Raw genomic sequence first — 17,042 nt, forward strand, 5'->3', positions numbered from 1 at the left:
TACTTGTCATGCACAAAGTAGATGTCCTAACCGGCTTGCCAAAACTATAGTTTGTTATCAAGACATTTGTGGAGTGGTTGAAAAAAGAGTTTTAATGACTCCAACCTAAGTGTATGTAAACTTCCAACTTCAACTGTACATGGATTTTATTTATGTTGTATGTTGTTTTTTCCCCAACACCACTTTCCATCAATTTGTATAGCAGAGCCTCATGCCAAATTGAGTCAAAAGCTTTTTTGAAATCGAGAAAGCCTGAGAAGACTTTGCTTTGTTTTGGTTTGTTTGTCAGTTAGGATGTGCAGGGTGAATATGTGGTCTGTTGTATGGTAATTTGGTAAAAAGCCAATTTGACATTTGCTCAGTACATTGTTTTCACTGAGGAAATGTACGAGTCTGCTGTTAATGATAATGCAGAGGATTTTCCCAAGGTTGCTGTTGAGGCATTTCCCACGGTAGTTATTGGGGTCAACATTTTGTCCACTTTTGTGGATTGGGGTGATCAGTCCTTGGTTCCAAATAATTATCTTTAAAGATAATTTGTGGTCTGTATATTTTATCAGGCCTTTTTGGGTTGGAGTGTTTGTATTTTGTTATGTAGTTAATTCAATATAATTTGAGAACACAGTGGGTTCTGGTAGTCTTTAATAGTTGATTCTAAGATTTGTATTTTGTCATGTATATGTTTTTGCTGTTTGTTCTTTGTTTTTGGGCCAAAACTCTCCATTTTGGACAGATTCATGATTCATGATTCATGATTCAACTCTTCATGCTGTTGTTTGTTTAGTGTTTTCCAATTTTCCTAGAAGTGGTTAGTCTATGGATTTTTCAATTACATTGAGCTGATTTCTGACGTGCTGATTTTTCTACATTTTTTTAGTAGTTCACTTTCTATATTTTTTTAGTGGTTTTTAGTGGTTCACCATAGTGAAGGTGTAGGCTCAGGTTTTCTGGGTCTCTTTGTTGGATGTTTCTCAATTTCTTTCTTAGGTTTTTGCATTCTTAATCAAACCATTTGTCATTGTTGTTCATTTTCTTTTTAGTTTTCTGTTTGACGTTTTTAGATTTGATAGGGAAGTTGAGAGGTCAAAAATACGGTTGAGGTTTTCTACTGCCAAGTTTACACCTTCACTATTATAGTTAAACGTTTTGTCCAGGACGTTGTCTAAAAGGGATTGAATGTGTTGTTGCCTAATTCTTTTTTTATACACAACTTTCTTTCCATCTATAGCATTTCTTAATATTATTCAGTTCCTTTGGCTTTGATGCCTCATTATTGACTATTGCTCTGTTCATCTAGACTGTTTTGCTGTGGTCTGATATCGGTGTCAGTGGGCTGACTGTGAACGCTCTGAGAGACTCTGGGTTGAGGTCAGTGAGGCAGTAGTCTACAGTACTACTGCCAAGAGATGAGCTTAAGGTGTACCTACCATAGGAGTCCCCCCGAAGCCAACCATTAACTATGTATATACCCAGCGTGCGGCAGAGCTGCAGTGGTTGTGACCCGTTTTTGTTTGTTATGTTGTTGTGCCTAGAGGGGCATATGGGGGAGGGAATGCTGTCACCTTCTGGTAGGTGTTTATCCCTCTGTGTGCTGAAGGTGTCAGGCTCTTGTCCAGTTCTGTCATTTAGGCCGCCACAGACTAGTTAACATGTCCATGGGCCTGGAAATTGTTGATTTCCCCCTCCAGGATGGAGATGCCGTCCTCATTAAAGTATGGGGATTCTAATCGGGGGATATAGGTAGCACACAGGAGGACATTTTCCTTTTGAATTTCTAGCCAAATGTAAAATGTTCCTGTTTTGAGTTAGGTCTGCTCTATACCAAATTAGCATACCACCTGAGTCCCTTCCCTTTTTCACACCTGGTAGCTTGGTGGATGGGACTACCAGCTCCCTGTAACCTAGAGGGTAACCAGTGGGTCCATCTCCTCTATACCATGTTTCTTGTAGGATGACAATGTCTATATTTCTGATGTATTTTGGGAAGTCCAGGTTCCTGCTCTTTAGGCCAAAGGTAGATGACCTCAGGCCTTGGATGGCCTCAGGCTATGTGTTCCATAAAGTGTCCAATGTTGTTAGTTGTGTGCTTCGACCAGTAAGTGTAAGCAGAGTCTGCTGAGCATCTGGTACATGCCATTGGCTTGGGCTAGTGTAAGAGTGGGGGTAGGGCTTATTCGTTTGCCTGCTCACGGCCTGGGCTTATGTGTGACTTTCATGTTGAAGCCCTCTTTGCAGGAGTGGGGGGCATGGGCTGGGCAGGAGGGGTATAGGTCTGATCTGAGGGAGCCTAAATGGGGTGTGGGCATGGTTGACTTGGAGGGGGGGGGGTTGATTGGTTGTGTGGGTGTTGATGTAGGTCCTTTAGGGTCAATGCGAAGGTGGGCACTGCTGCCTTGTTTAGGTGAACCTGGTTGTAAAGGCTATTCAAGTCCTGGCGTAGACATTTGGTTTTGAGGCACAGTTACAGGAAATGCTTGCATTTACCCGCTGTATGTTAGCAGGGTGGAGATAACCACTTGTGCTTTGGGGAAAGTAGAAGAAGCTTTTTAAATCAATTTTTTGAGTGTTGTGGCTGCCCTTTCCTGTCGTGTTATCAGGTTGTTTGTGCCTGTGTGTGTTATTATATGCCTGGGTGACCCTAGTGGTCCTCAGGCAGAAGGTTCTAGGGTGCGCTTGCTGTTTGGACATCAGAGTTTAGACACTGTGTGTTTGGGAAAAAGTATATTTTCTTGTATAAGTTTCCAGTTTGAGTCCATAAGGGGTACAATCTGTGGCTTGTATATGTCCTAAGTGGGTGTGCGGGGGTTGTCAGGAAGGCTATCAGGGTGGCTGACGGAGGGATGCTCAGAGAGGGTGGGTTGCCCTGGGCTTTGGTTTCTTCATTTGTCTGTCCTGCTGTGATGCCGAGGCTATGGTCAGGGTCTAAGGTGGGCTGTTCTGCTGGCTTCTCTGCGGGGGTAGCCAATTCTGTAATGGGTTGTTCTCTGTAACACGTCATCGTTCTCACCTTCTCCTCGAGCACTATCAGCTTCTCCTCTAGTGCTCTGTTCTTCTCCTGCTCCTGCTCTTTCTCCTGTTGATGTTGTCTCACCACAGACCAGAGTCCAGAGTGCAGATATGTCTCTCTTTCCGCTTGGGGTTGTTCATCTGTGTGGTTATATAATGAAGAGATCTGGTCTGACACGCTCGAGGTGGCGGTATCTTTCACAAGAGAGAGCTTATCCTGCTGAGCCAGCTCTTTGATTATGTGAAAGTCCGACTGAAATTGTTTGGGGTTGCCCTGTACCATTACTGTTCCAGACTTGCACAGGTTGACATTGGCTGACTCAGAGTCCTTGTTGTCTAATATCCTAAGTTTCCACCCATCGCTAACACCCCCCCTTAACAAAGGGGTAGTGTGTTAATATATCACTGCACAGGGGATGGTCTGTGTGGAAGATCAAATCAAATCAAATTTTATTTGTCACATACACATGGTTAGCAGATGTTAATGCGAGTGTAGCGAAATGCTTGTGCTTCTAGTTCCGACAATGCAGTAATAACCAACAAGTAATCTAACTAACAATTGCAAAACTACTGTCTTATACACAGTGTAAGGGGATAAAGAATATGCACATAAGGATATATGAATGAGTGATGGTACAGAGCAGCATAGGCAAGATACAGTAGCTGATATCGAGTACAGTATATACATATGAGATGAGTATGTAAACAAAGTGGCATAGTTAAAGTGGCTAGTGATACATGTATTACATAAGGATGCAGTCGATGATATAGAGTACAGTATATACGTATGCATATGAGATGAATAATGTAGGGTAAGTAACATTATATAAGGTAGCATTGTTTATATATTTACATCATTTCTCATCAATTCCCATTATTAAAGTGGCTGGAGTTGAGTCAGTGTCATTGTCAGTGTGTTGGCAGCAGCCACTCAATGTTAGTGGTGGCTGTTTAACAGTCTGATGGCCTTGAGATAGAAGCTGTTTTTCAGTCTCTCGGTCCCAGCTTTGATGCACCTGTACTGACCTCGCCTTCTGGATGATAGCGGGGTGAACAGGCAGTGGCTCGGGTGGTTGATGTCCTTGATGATCTTTATGGCCTTCCTGTAACATCGGGTGGTGTAGGTGTCCTGGAGGGCAGGTAGTTTGCCCCCGGTGATGCGTTGTGCAGACCTCACTACCCTCTGGAGAGCCTTACGGTTGAGGGTGGAGCAGTTGCCATACCAGGCGGTGATACAGCACACCAGGATGCTCTCGATTGTGCATCTGTAGAAGTTTGTGAGTGCTTTTGGTGACAAGCCGAATTTCTTCAGCCTCCTGAGGTTGAAGAGGCGCTGCTGCGCCTTCTTCACGATGCTGTCTGTGTGAGTGGACCAATTCAGTTTGTCTGTGATGTGTATGCCGAGGAACTTAAAACTTGCTACCCTCTCCACTACTGTTCCATCGATGTGGATAGGGGGTGTTCCCTCTGCTGTTTCCTGAAGTCCACAATCATCTCCTTAGTTTTGTTGACGTTGAGTGTGAGGTTATTTTCCTGACACCACACTCCGAGGGCCCTCACCTCCTCCCTGTAGGCCGTCTCGTCGTTGTTGGTAATCAAGCCTACCACTGTTGTGTCGTCCGCAAACGATGATTGAGTTGGAGGCGTGCGTGGCCACGCAGTCGTGGGTGAACAGGGAGTACAGGAGAGGGCTCAGAACGCACCCTTGTGGGGCCCCAGTGTTGAGGATCAGCGGGGAGGAGATGTTGTTGCCTACCCTCACCACCTGGGGGCGGCCCGTCAGGAAGTCCAGTACCCAGTTGCACAGGGTGGGGTCGAGACCCAGGGTCTCGAGCTTGATGACGAGCTTGGAGGGTACTATGGTGTTGAATGCCGAGCTGTAGTCGATGAACAGCATTCTCACATAGGTATTCCTCTTGTCCAGATGGGTTAGGGCAGTGTGCAGTGTGGTTGAGATTGCATCGTCTGTGGACCTATTTGGGCGGTAAGCAAATTGGAGTGGGTCTAGGGTGTCAGGTAGGGTGGAGGTGATATGGTCCTTGACTAGTCTCTCAAAGCTCTTCATGATGACGGATGTGAGTGCTACGGGCGGTAGTCGTTTAGCTCAGTTACCTTAGCTTTCTTGGGAACAGGAACAATGGTGGCCCTCTTGAAGCATGTGGGAACAGCAGACTGGTATAGGGATTGATTGAATATGTCCGTAAACACACCGGCCAGCTGGTCTGCGCATGCTCTGAGGGCGCGGCTGGGGATGCCGTCTGGGCCTGCAGCCTTGCGAGGGTTAACACGTTTAAATGTCTTACTCACCTCGGCTGCAGTGAAGGAGAGACCGCATGTTTTCATTGCAGGCCGTGTCAGTGGCACTGTATTGTCCTCAAAGCGGGCAAAACAGTTATTTAGTCTGCCTGGGAGCAAGACATCCTGGTCCGTGACTGGGCTGGATTTCTTCCTGTAGTCCGTGATTGACTGTAGACCCTGCCACATGCCTCTTGTGTCTGAGCCGTTGAATTGAGATTCTACTTTGTCTCTGTACTGACGCTTAGCTTGTTTGATAGCCTTGCGGAGGGAATAGCTGCACTGTTTGTATTCAGTCATGTTACCAGACACCTTGCCCTGATTAAAAGCAGTGGTTCGTGCTTTCAGTTTCACACGAATGCTGCCATCAATCCATGGTTTCTGGTTAGGGAATGTTTTAATCGTTGCTATGGGAACGACATCTTCAACGCACGTTCTAATGAACTCGCACACCGAATCAGCGTATTCGTCAATATTGTTATCTGACGCAATACAAAACATGTCCCAGTCCACGTGATGGAAGCAGTCTTGGAGTGTGGAGTCAGCTTGGTCAGACCAGCGTTGGACAGACTTCAGCGTGGGAGCCTCTTGTTTTAGTTTCTGTCTGTAGGCAGGGATCAACAAAATGGAGTCGTGGTCAGCTTTTCCGAAAGGGGGCGGGGCAGGGCCTTATATGCGTCGCGGAAGTTAGAGTAACAATGATCCAAGGTCTTTCCACCCCTGGTTGCACAATCGATATGCTGATAAAATTTAGGGAGTCTTGTTTTCAGAGCAGCCTTGTTAAAATCCCCAGCTACAATGAATGCAGCCTCCGGATAAATCGTTTCCAGTTTGCAGAGAGTTAAATTAAAGTTCATTCAGAGCCATCGATGTGTCTGCTTGGGGGGGGATATATACGGCTGTGATTATAATCGAAGAGAATTCTCTTGGTAGATAATGAGGTCTACATTTGATTGTGAGGAATTCTAAATCAGGTGAACAGAAGGATTTGAGTTCCTGTATGTTTCTTTCATCACACCATGTCACGTTAGTCATAAGGCATACGCCCCCGCCCCTCTTCTTACCAGAAAGATGTTTGTTTCTGTCCGCGCGATGCATGGAGAAACCCGTTGGCTGCACCGCCTCGGATAGCGTCTCTCCAGTGAGCCATGTTTCTGTGAAGCAGAGAACGTTACAGTCTCTGATGTCCCTCTGGAATGCTACCCTTGCTCGGATTTCATCAACCTTGTTGTCAAGAGATTGGACATTGGCAAGAAGAATGCTGGGGAGTGGTGCACGGTGTGCCCGTCTCCGGAGTCTGACCAGAAGACCACCTCGATTCCCGATTCCCTTTTCACCTCGTTTTTTTTTTTTGGGTCGCTGCATGGAATCCACTCCGTTGTCCTGTTTGTAATGCAGAACACAGGATCCGCGTCGCGAAAAACATATTCTTGGTCGTACTGATGGTGAGTTGACGCTGATCTTATATTCAGTAGTTCTTCTCGACTGTATGTAATGAAACCTAAGATGACCTGGGGTACTAATGTAAGAAATAACACGTAAAAAAAAAAAAAACTGCATAGTTTCCTAGGAACGCGAAGCGAGGCGGCCATCTCTGTCGGCGCCGGAAGTAGACCCCGCCGGAAGTTGCTTATGTTCCCATTTTAATAATAGTCAGCAAAAAGTGTCCCTTGGTTTTCCATAAGGAGCTTCTTTTTGTACTCTTTTCGTGCCTTATCATTTGTTTTTACATCCAAACGGCACTGTATTGTAATGACCTCTGAACAGAGGGAGGGGGGCTTCAACGACCTCTGCATTTTGGTGGGGTAGGCTGTGAAACTCTCCTGCCACTGTTGGGCTCAAGGGCTTTGACAACTCTCACTTTACACCTCAGTGCTAATTGAAGTTGCAGTCAGATATGTTCTGTCCTAGCATGCTTGGTAGCCTTAACTTAGCATTCAGTCCTTATAAAGCAAAATATAACACTGTAATGTATTTTTTTTCATGGCTGTAAAAGTAGCTTCAGACTAAAGATTACTTACTCAGTTCCAGGTTGGATGGTGTTTTTAGGTTACTGTTGTTTGCTTGCCAGAGCATTTGCCGTGAAGCTTGGAAATAAGAATCTTTGGTAGTAGGAATCCTTCCAGGAAATGTCGTCCAAAATCAGGTTGTAGGTTTGGAGTTTTGATTTGGAGTGAATGTTATGTTGTGGAGGGTACTATCCTGTATATTTCCTTGTGGAAAAATCCACGTTTATCTAACTCTAAATCTATATTTTTGTAAAAACATCCTGAAAAATGCAGGAGCTCATCTGCTCTCTCTCTCTCTCTCTCTCTTTCTCTCTCTCTCTCTCTCTCTCTCTCTTTCTCTATCTCACTCTCTCTCTCTCTCTTTCTCTCTCTTGCTCTCTCTCTCTATTCCTCTCTCTCTCTCTCTCTAGATAAGGTAAATACCTGGGGGTGGAGGGGGCGCTGATTACTTATCTTGTCTCATCTCTTGTCTTATCTCTTGTCTGTCTCTCTCTCTCTCTCTGGTCACCTCAGGAACCTGGGCTATCCTGTTATCCAGCAAAATGAGTGGAAGATGAGTCACTGAGAAGAGGTATCGGAAGAGAAAAAAAGAGAGAGAAAGAGAGAGAGAAAACGTGTAGAAAGCAAAAGAGGAATATAGAACATTATGGGGAGTCACACAACGTTATCCCACTCCTTAGCAATCCAATCTCCCTCCAGCCCCACGGGACAATAGTGGGTTGGAAAGGCAAGCCTGCAGATTCATTGATGGGAAGGATGGACAAAGTGTATTCAGGGGAGTCATGCCTATTTGTCGGTAGGTACCGTGCCCCCGCCACGATCTTCTGGGATATTATTAAGACTAAGTTGGAGCTGACTGTACAGTATCCAGGTGTCATGCAACAGAACTGTGTGCCCCATTCTCACACTCACCGCTCTTTTCTGGGTCTTCACACTTATGTAATGTGAAATGTCCTCTTTTAGAAGAATATTTTGTATGAGGGAGATCTGAGCCATGCTTTAAGTTGGCACTTGCTCCCATGTTTAACGTGCTGATATCAATTATACATTTAATGTGGCTATATAGAACAGATCTATAAGGAAATCAGGACCCTATGTGGACTATTACCATAAATAAATGAAGTTCTGTGGACTATGAGAATCCGGTTCACCCTGAAGACTTATTTTATGAAGTCCAGGATAAAGTTCTCTCTATCTGTAGTTTGAGCAAAGTACAGCCCACCTGGCTTTGGTTACATCTCTCAGGAAGTCAGATATCCAGAGCAACACACACACACCTGAGGAAGGACTAGTCCATTGGAGTGCTGCAGAAGGGGGATGACAGGACAAACAGCACTGCAGTGTGACAGTTATTTCCAATCATCTCCATGATCACTCAAACCAACAAGCTACAGCTGTCTCCCCAGATCTGCTTGTTGATGGCACTCCACCTCAACAAATCCGATAATACCGATAATCCATTGTCATAGAGAATAAATAATAGTCAACAGACAAATTGCATTGAGCTAGATAGAATATAATTACTCTCTGAAAGAGGATTTCATCACATCAAACGGCCTGCAGAGACTGTGGATGTCGGGGGAAAGAACAAGACACCACATGAGACATGGTGAGCAAAGAGACTAATCACTTGGTCACTGGCCAACACACCAACAGCAAGACCACCGACAAGCTGCCTGGCACCATGACAGTGCGCTCAGTGCTGCTGAACCGCGACTCGCCGGATATCGAGAGCCGCTTAAAGCGCCGCCGCAACCGCACCCAGCAGGTCCGCTTCAAAGACCTGGAGGATGGACTAGGCAGCGGGACCACTGGAGCCAAGAGCTACCAGAAGACTGCCGCTGAGTGTGACAGCCCCCACCCCTTCCGGAAGAACAGCCCCACAAGCCCCATGGCCCCCCAAGGATGGCTTACGGAGGCCTCGGTGGTGGGGGCAGTCCGAGGGGACATGGCAGACACCATTGAGGTGGTGGCGGCATTTTTGGCTCGGGCGCCCCCTCACCCGCTAACCCCAGGGCCCACGCGCCGCTGCTGGGCACCACCACCATCACCCCCACTGCCGTGCTCACTCACGCTGCCCCTCTCCCAGAGGCAGTGCACTAGCATGGCCATCCAGACCTCCCCCTGCTTCCAGAAGTCCAAGCCCTCCGTGCTCTCAAATGTCCGCAGCGTGGGGGACTCGGTGGGCGTGGATGGGGACGACAAACAGGACAACGAACATGATGAGTACTACACTACCCACAACTACCTTTCAGAGCCTGCATCCAGAGATGGAAACGGCCGTGGGTTTAAGGCTAAGCAGGGATTGGTGAACCAAACCCAGTGCCTCAGGACTAGTGAGGCTAACGCTAGCTCCCTTGCTGTTGGGAATCACATGGACTCTTCCTGGCATAACTCTTCTTGTTTTTCCCCTCCTGAATGCCAGGGGAGTGCAACTCCGTCCCAAGTGAGGAGGAGAAGGCGCATAAACAATGCAATCAGTGACCCAGGAAGGGAGGTGTCCTACTGTACCACTCCAACACAGACGGAGAGTCCCTGTGTCTCCCCTCCTAACACCCCACCTCCATTGTCAGTGCAGCCCTGCACCTGCCCACCTCCCTCGACTGTGGGACCATCCACCTCCTCACCTCCCTCGACTGTGGGACCCTCCACCTCCCCACTTCCCTCGACTGTGGGACCCTCCACCTCCCCACCTCCCTCGACTGTGCAGGCCTGCACCACCCAAACAAAAGCTGACAGTCCCTCCACCTGCCCACCTCCCTCGACTGTGGGACCCTCCACCTCCCTATCTCCCTCGACTGTGGGACCCTCCACCTCCCCAACTCCCTCGACTGTGGAACCCTCCACCTCCCCATATCCCTCAACTGTGCAGACCTGCACTACCCAAACACAAACTGACAGACCCTCCACCTCCCCACCTCCCTCGACTGTGGGATCCTCCACATCCCCATCTCCCTCTGCTGTGGGACCCTCCACCTACCCACCTCCCTTGTCTGTGCAGGCCTGCACCACCCAAACACAAACTGACTGTCCCTCCACCTTCCCACCTCCCTCGACTTTGAGACCCTCTATCTCCTCACCTCCTACTGTGCCCTCCACCTCCCAAACTCAGACTGTGCTTCACTATGCCTCCTTACCTAAAACTGTGCTAACCTCCACCCATCCAGGTTGTGGAATTCCCCCTCTGGTGGTTCTGCCTTGCGTCTCCCAGAATGAGTCCACCTGTACATCTCCCCCCAGAAAATCTGTGCTTCTGCCAACTGTGCTTCCATCTAAAGCTCAAACCACTCCACATCACACTACACAAACTGAACCTGTTCCACCCTGTACCTCCCTGATTCAAACCAAACCAACATGCACCACCACAACTACAACCAAAGCCTCAATTCCAAATTGGCCCACCCAATCACCAACTCCAACGATAGCCCCGTACTCAGCCCCATCTTGCTCCACCACCTCGACTCCAACTCCAACGATAGCCCCCTACTCAGCTCCAACATTCTCCGCCACCCCGACTCCAACTCCAACGATAGCCCCCTACTCAGCTCCAACTTTCTCCACCACCCCGAATCCAACTCCGACGATAGCCCTCTACTCAGCTCCAACTTTCTCCACCACCCCGACGATAGCCCCCTACTCAGCCCCAACTTGCCACACCACTCCAACTATAGCCCCCTGCACCATCCTAACACAAACTGCCCCACCCTGCTCCTCCTTAAATAAAGCAGTAATCTACTGCACCTCTCCACCTCCAACTGTGACATTGTGCCACCCAACAACCCAAACCGGCCCTCCCTACATCTCCTTAATTCAGACCATACCACCTGGGCACCCCCCATGTCAGACAATACCCCTGGGAACGCTCCATGTCAGACCATACCCCCTGGGAACCCCCATGTCAGACCAACCCCCATGTCAGACTATACCACCTGGGAACCCCCATGTCAGACCATACCCCCTGGGAACCCCCATGTCAGACCATACCCCCTTGGAACCTCCCATGTCAGACCATACCCCTGGGAACCCTCCATGTCAGACCATACCCCCTGGGAACCCTCCATGTCAGACCATACTCCCTGGGAACCCCCCATGTCAGACCATACCCCCTGGGAACCCACCATGTCAGACCATACTCCCTGGGAACCCTCCATGTCAGACCATACCACCTGGGAACCCCCCATGTCAGACGATACCACCCTGCTTCTCCCAACCTCCAGTAGTTCCTTCCTACTCCGCCCACATTCAAATCCAAACGATAAAATACTGCTCCTCTCCCTCTCCCATCATAAAAAGCTGCAACTCCCCACCTCCAATGGTAAAATCCTACCATACACTTCCAACGGGTCCATCTTGCGCCACTCCCACAAAAACTGTGCCCCTCTATGCTTCCACATTTCGGCCTGCACCCCCCTACACCCCCCCACCTCAGGCCCAACACTGCAGCACTCAGGACAGGAGGGTGATAGAGTGGGAGTGTAGAGGGGAGAGAAGGATACTTCCACCGCCACCCCCGCCACCTCCCCCATACACCCCACGCAAAGAGGGGGTGAGCTGCACCTCAGGCCCAGGCCACCGGGCGCCCCTACTCAGGCGAGTGAGTGAGAAGGAGAAGTCAGGGAGATCAGGGTCACCTGTGCACTGTCCCCGAGCCTGTTCTCTGAAACACAGAGCTCAAACACCCCCGGAGGTCCCTCTGAAGGGGAACCAGGGGGACCAGGGTTCCTCGCCAACCAAGACCATCCCCAGACCCACCTGCCTGGGCCAGGCTCAGGCTCAGCTGGGGGCTCAGATTGGTGCCCTCCATAAGATACTCTGCTCTGGGCCCAACACCCCCAACAGCCAGCACGCTTTACCCCCCGGCCAGTACCCCTCCGGGGGCTGCTCTGGCTCTGGAGGGGGCTCCTCGGTCGGGCCCCTGACCTCCATCCAGGCAGACACACTGAGGCAGGTGCAGGAAATCCTGGGGGGGCTGGTGTCAGGGGCCAGGAGTAAACTGGATCCCACCTGGGTGGCAGAGAAACTGATGGGCCCCAACGGGCCCCTGCACGACATCCGCAGCCTGCAGACCCAGCTGCACAGCATGGAAGGGGTCTTGGAGACCAGCCAGAATACCATCAAGGTACTGCTGGACGTTATTCAGGACCTGGAGAAGAAGGAGGCTGAGAGAGATGGGTGAGTGAGTCCCACTGAGCCAACACAGATCATCGGCAATGACCTTTTTGTTCCCAATTAGTGCTCTGAATATGACCTGACAAATTAAAAATAAAGGGCGATGACCATGAAAACTCAGGACCATACATAATAATGCTTGCTTGGGGACAATATTATAATTATACAGTCGCATATATAAGCCATGCTTCCCCCAAAAATGGACCAAGAAAATAATTGATCTTTCGTCATAATTTTCATTCAATTCACAAGATGCTGATTATATCTCACCAGAGAAAGCATCCAAGCGAGCAGAACAGCGGCCCTCTGTTCCTGTATGTGTAGCCCATCTATCTGATGATGTCTGGAAAATAGTATTACTTTGTTGCCGCCCATGGCATTGAATGCAAGGGAAACCAATGAGCATTTGGCCTGCTTTGTTCCAAAAAGTATCAAATGAAAGCCAATCAGTGTTGAACTAAACTGAGCGAGCTCAAATGTGAATGGTTCTGGCTCACCCCCCAAAAAAATGTCAAGGGAAGTCAGTTTGGATTTTTTTGGAGTTTGGATCAAAAACTTGAATTGTTGCATCTCATTGTGTTGTCCTCTGGTGGCTAGCTAGCTTGCTAAAATTGGTCATTCCTGCATTAGATGGAGATAGGGTTTTGGATTGTGGTGTTACTTAATTCTTCGTACTGGCCAATGATTATAACAGTGACTCTGATCCAACCATAAATTCATACATTGTGCCACTTGCCTGAGAGGATGGAAGTTCAATATGTAGCTAGATGTAGTAGGCTAATGTTAACTAGCTAGCTCATCGTTGCCCATGAAAGGAAGTTAGGCTAGCGAGCAAGAATTTTAACCAGGTAACTAGGACAAAAAAAAAACTAAAAGCGTGAACTGTATGACAGAGTCATAGACCGTTTCGGCAGCATGAAAGAGAGGAGGATGGCATTGGCATTTCTCTATGTGCACACACACACGCACACACACATATACACACACACACACACACAGACACAGACAGAGAAATCAGTCCCATGGACAGCCACATAAGTTTTAGCTTATATTGATTTGACTAAATCGTTTTGGGGTATTTTAGTTGTCACTGTATTAGACTCAGGACCATACATAATGGTAGGTAATTTGTAGGTAATTTGATGATGTTGAAATGGTGCTGGAATAGTGGAGGCAGCTCCTGTATTCTTTACAAATTCTCTGTGGTTCTAAATCAATAGTTGTTAGGTGGCCCGAAAATGTCGGAAACATTAACTTGCTTGACCATTATGTAGGTTATCTAACTGTTTGTTACATGCAATATGCTTTGTGGACTTCACCGGGCAGATGTTGCTCTCCGGTTTTGTGAAAAAGCACAGGTGTGGTTGAATTTATTCTGCCACTGTGTCATCTTATTGTCTCGGCCTTAGGCCTATATATCCCGGTGGCGAGGCATATGAACTAACAGGTTATAGAGCAAACAAAGCAATTATCACAACACATACTGTAGGTTGTCATATGGCTATTTTTTCCAGGCTTGGCTTCCCCAGTGATGTTACCCTCTCACCGCTACTGTAATTATATAAGCCTAACAGAATTCCGAGAACAAAAATGTTATTTAATTGGTTACTTTAAAGATAGAGGAGGAAAAAATTAAGAAAACTGAAGAATGGTTAGTGGAATTATAGAAAAGATAAGGTAAGGATAAGAATAAAGGAATGCCTCGAAGCACAGAAACACAAAGGACAAGAAAGTAAATGTCACACATAAATGCTCTTAGCTCTGCTTCGAGAGGTTATTGTTTGTGCAAAGATTTGTCCAATGTGAAAATTAATCAGCCCCAGAGTATACAATGTGATCATAGCTTGGCACGACAACATTTCCTTTCTCATTCTGGAATCAAATCGAGGGTTATTGTTGGTAGCTGTCACTCCTCGGATGATGGTAGAAAAACCAACAGCATGCAGCCCTGTTATAATCCAGCATGTGTTGTGTTATTCATATTACAGATGGACGTTTGTTTTGTTTGAGCTTTCCTGTTCTACCGCCCATCTATTTATAGGCCAACCCCAGCATGGTGAGCTGTAAATACTTTGGGCGGACAGAATGAAATGTACATTTGGTAAAAATGAGGAGGAGAGGAGAAGCAGGGAGGGTGTGAGGAGATGCCAGATGAGAGAGAGAAAGAGAGAGAGAGAGAGAGAGAGAGATTAAATCCAAATGATGAAATCCATCACGTCAACAACAAGTGAAAACTTTTCTCATATTCCCAACCAAAATTTCAAAACTTCAAATGAGAAATTAATACGCACATTATTTATTTATTTGAATATTTTTTTTTTCGGGGGGGGGGCTACACATCATTTCTATATAATTTCCTCATTGCAATGGGCGGCAATAGCGATCAGTGCTGATGATGAGGTCATGCGGGTGCAGGCTTTGGGTTTAGTTGCGGCACAGGCTCTTAGTGTAAACCCTTTATGATTCTCATCAGCACTTTAATTAATCTACTTCCCACATTTCTAAGCTGTTTACGGATTTTTCCACCGTCGGTATCATACCAACATGGTAGATCAGAGGAGGGGGGAAAACTCCTGGAGAGAAGACATGCATGTGGTCTATGGAGGAAAAAGCCTGTAATCATGAACGGTGTAATCACCAATGTACTGTGGTTGTGAATGTGAACGCCTGGGTGGGATAACATATTAAAGCCTGGTCTCATAGAAGAGACGTAACATAGTAAATGTAAATCCAGGACACTCAAATGAACCTTAACCCTTTTAACTAACCCTTCCCCTAACCCAAACTGTTTAACCTAACTCCAAAACTTAACCCTAACCCTAACCCTAACCCTTAACCGTATCCCCTAGCCTAGCTAACGTTAGTCACCAAGCTAGAATTTGTATAAGGCAAATGTATAGCAACCCAAAGGTTTCAAGATCGAATCTCATCACGGACACCTTTAGCATTTTAGCTAATAACCAACTCCTAAACATAACCCTAACCCCTAAGGTTTTGCAAATCGTAACACATTGTATGTTTTTCCAATTTCGTAACATATTGTATGTTTTGTAAATTCATAACATTACAGAATGGGTAATGGACATACACAAATTAATACATACACTACCATTCAAACATTTGGGGTCACTTAGAAATGCCCTTGTTTTTGAAAGAAAAGCACATTTTTTGTCCATTAAAATAACATCAAATTGATCCGAAGTACAGTGTAGACATTGCTAATCTTGTAAATGACAATTGTAGCTGGAAACAGGTGATTTTCTATGGAATATCTACATAGGCGTACAGAGGCCCATTATCAGCAACCATCACTCCTGTGTTCCAATGGCACGTTGTGTTAGCTAATCCATGTTTATGATTTTAAAAGGCTAATTGATCATTAGAAAACCCTTTTGCAATTATGTTAGCACAGCTGAAAACTGTTGTGCTAGTTAAAGAAGCAATACCACTGGCCTTCTTTAGACTAGTTGAGTGTCTGGAGCATAAGCATTTGTGGATTTGATTACAGGCTCAAAATGACCAGAAACAAATAACTTTCTTTGACATTTGTCAGTCTATTTCGGGGCCTCCCACTCCTCTTTCTATTCTGGTTAGAGCCAGTTTGCGCTGTTCTGTGAAGGGAGTAGTACACAGCGTTGTACGAGATCAGTGCCATCACTGATCACTGAGTATTCACACCCCTTGACTTTTTCCAACTTTTCTTGTATTACAGCCTGAATTTAAAATAGATTTTGTGTTACTGGCCAACACCAAATACCCCATAATGTCAAAGTGGAATTATGTTCTTAGACCAAAAATATTCCAAAACATGCGTCCGTCCTGTTTGCAATAAAGCCCTAAAGTAAAACTTCAAAAAGTGTTGCAAAGAAATTTATGTCCTGAATACGAAATGTTATATTTGTGGCAAATCCAACACAACACATTACTGAGTACCACTCTTTGTATTTTCAAGCATGGTGGTGGCTGCATCATGTTATGGGTATGCTTGTCATTGGCAAGGACTAGGGAGTTTTTTTAGGATAGCAATAAATTGAATACAGCTAAGCACAGGCAAAATCCTAAAGGAAAACCTGCTTCAGTCTTCTTTCTATCAGATACTGGGTGACAAATTCACCATTCAGCAGGACAATAAACTAAAACACAAGGCTAAATATACCTAGATGTTGCTTACCTAGACAACATTGAGTGGCCTAGTTACAGTTTTGACTTAAATCGGCTTGAAAATCTATGTCAAGACATGAAAATGTTTGTCTAGCAATGATCAACAACCAACTTGACTTAACTTGAATAATTTAAATTAACAATAATGTGCAAATATCGTACAATCCAGGTGTGAATTTTTACCCCCCTTTTTCTCCCCAATTTCGTGGTATCCAATTGTTAGTAGTTACTATCTTGTCTCATCGCTACAGCTCCCGTACGGGATCGGGAGAGACGAAGATCGAAAGCCATGCGTCCTCCGAAACACAACCCAACCAAGCAGCACTGCTTCTTAACACAGTGCGCATCCAACCCGGAAGCCAGCCGCACCAATGTGTTGGAGGAAACACCGTACACCTGGCA

At 46.5% G+C, this 17,042-nt stretch overlaps 1 protein-coding gene across 1 annotated transcript in view; it reads left to right on the plus strand.

Moving 5' to 3' along the window:
• LOC112257430 (mucin-2-like) overlaps nt 1–17,042 on the plus strand; it is a 57,224-nt gene that overhangs the window by 15,499 nt on the left and 24,683 nt on the right. The window contains exon 2 of the mRNA XM_024430971.2: nt 7,824–12,482. Within this exon, the coding sequence (XP_024286739.2) occupies nt 8,917–12,482 (3,566 nt within the window). The 5' untranslated portion in view covers nt 7,824–8,916. The remainder of the gene's footprint in view (nt 1–7,823; nt 12,483–17,042) is intronic.

Source organism: Oncorhynchus tshawytscha, linkage group LG09 (genome assembly GCF_018296145.1).
Source record: "Oncorhynchus tshawytscha isolate Ot180627B linkage group LG09, Otsh_v2.0, whole genome shotgun sequence".
Lineage (NCBI taxonomy): Eukaryota > Metazoa > Chordata > Actinopteri > Salmoniformes > Salmonidae > Oncorhynchus > Oncorhynchus tshawytscha.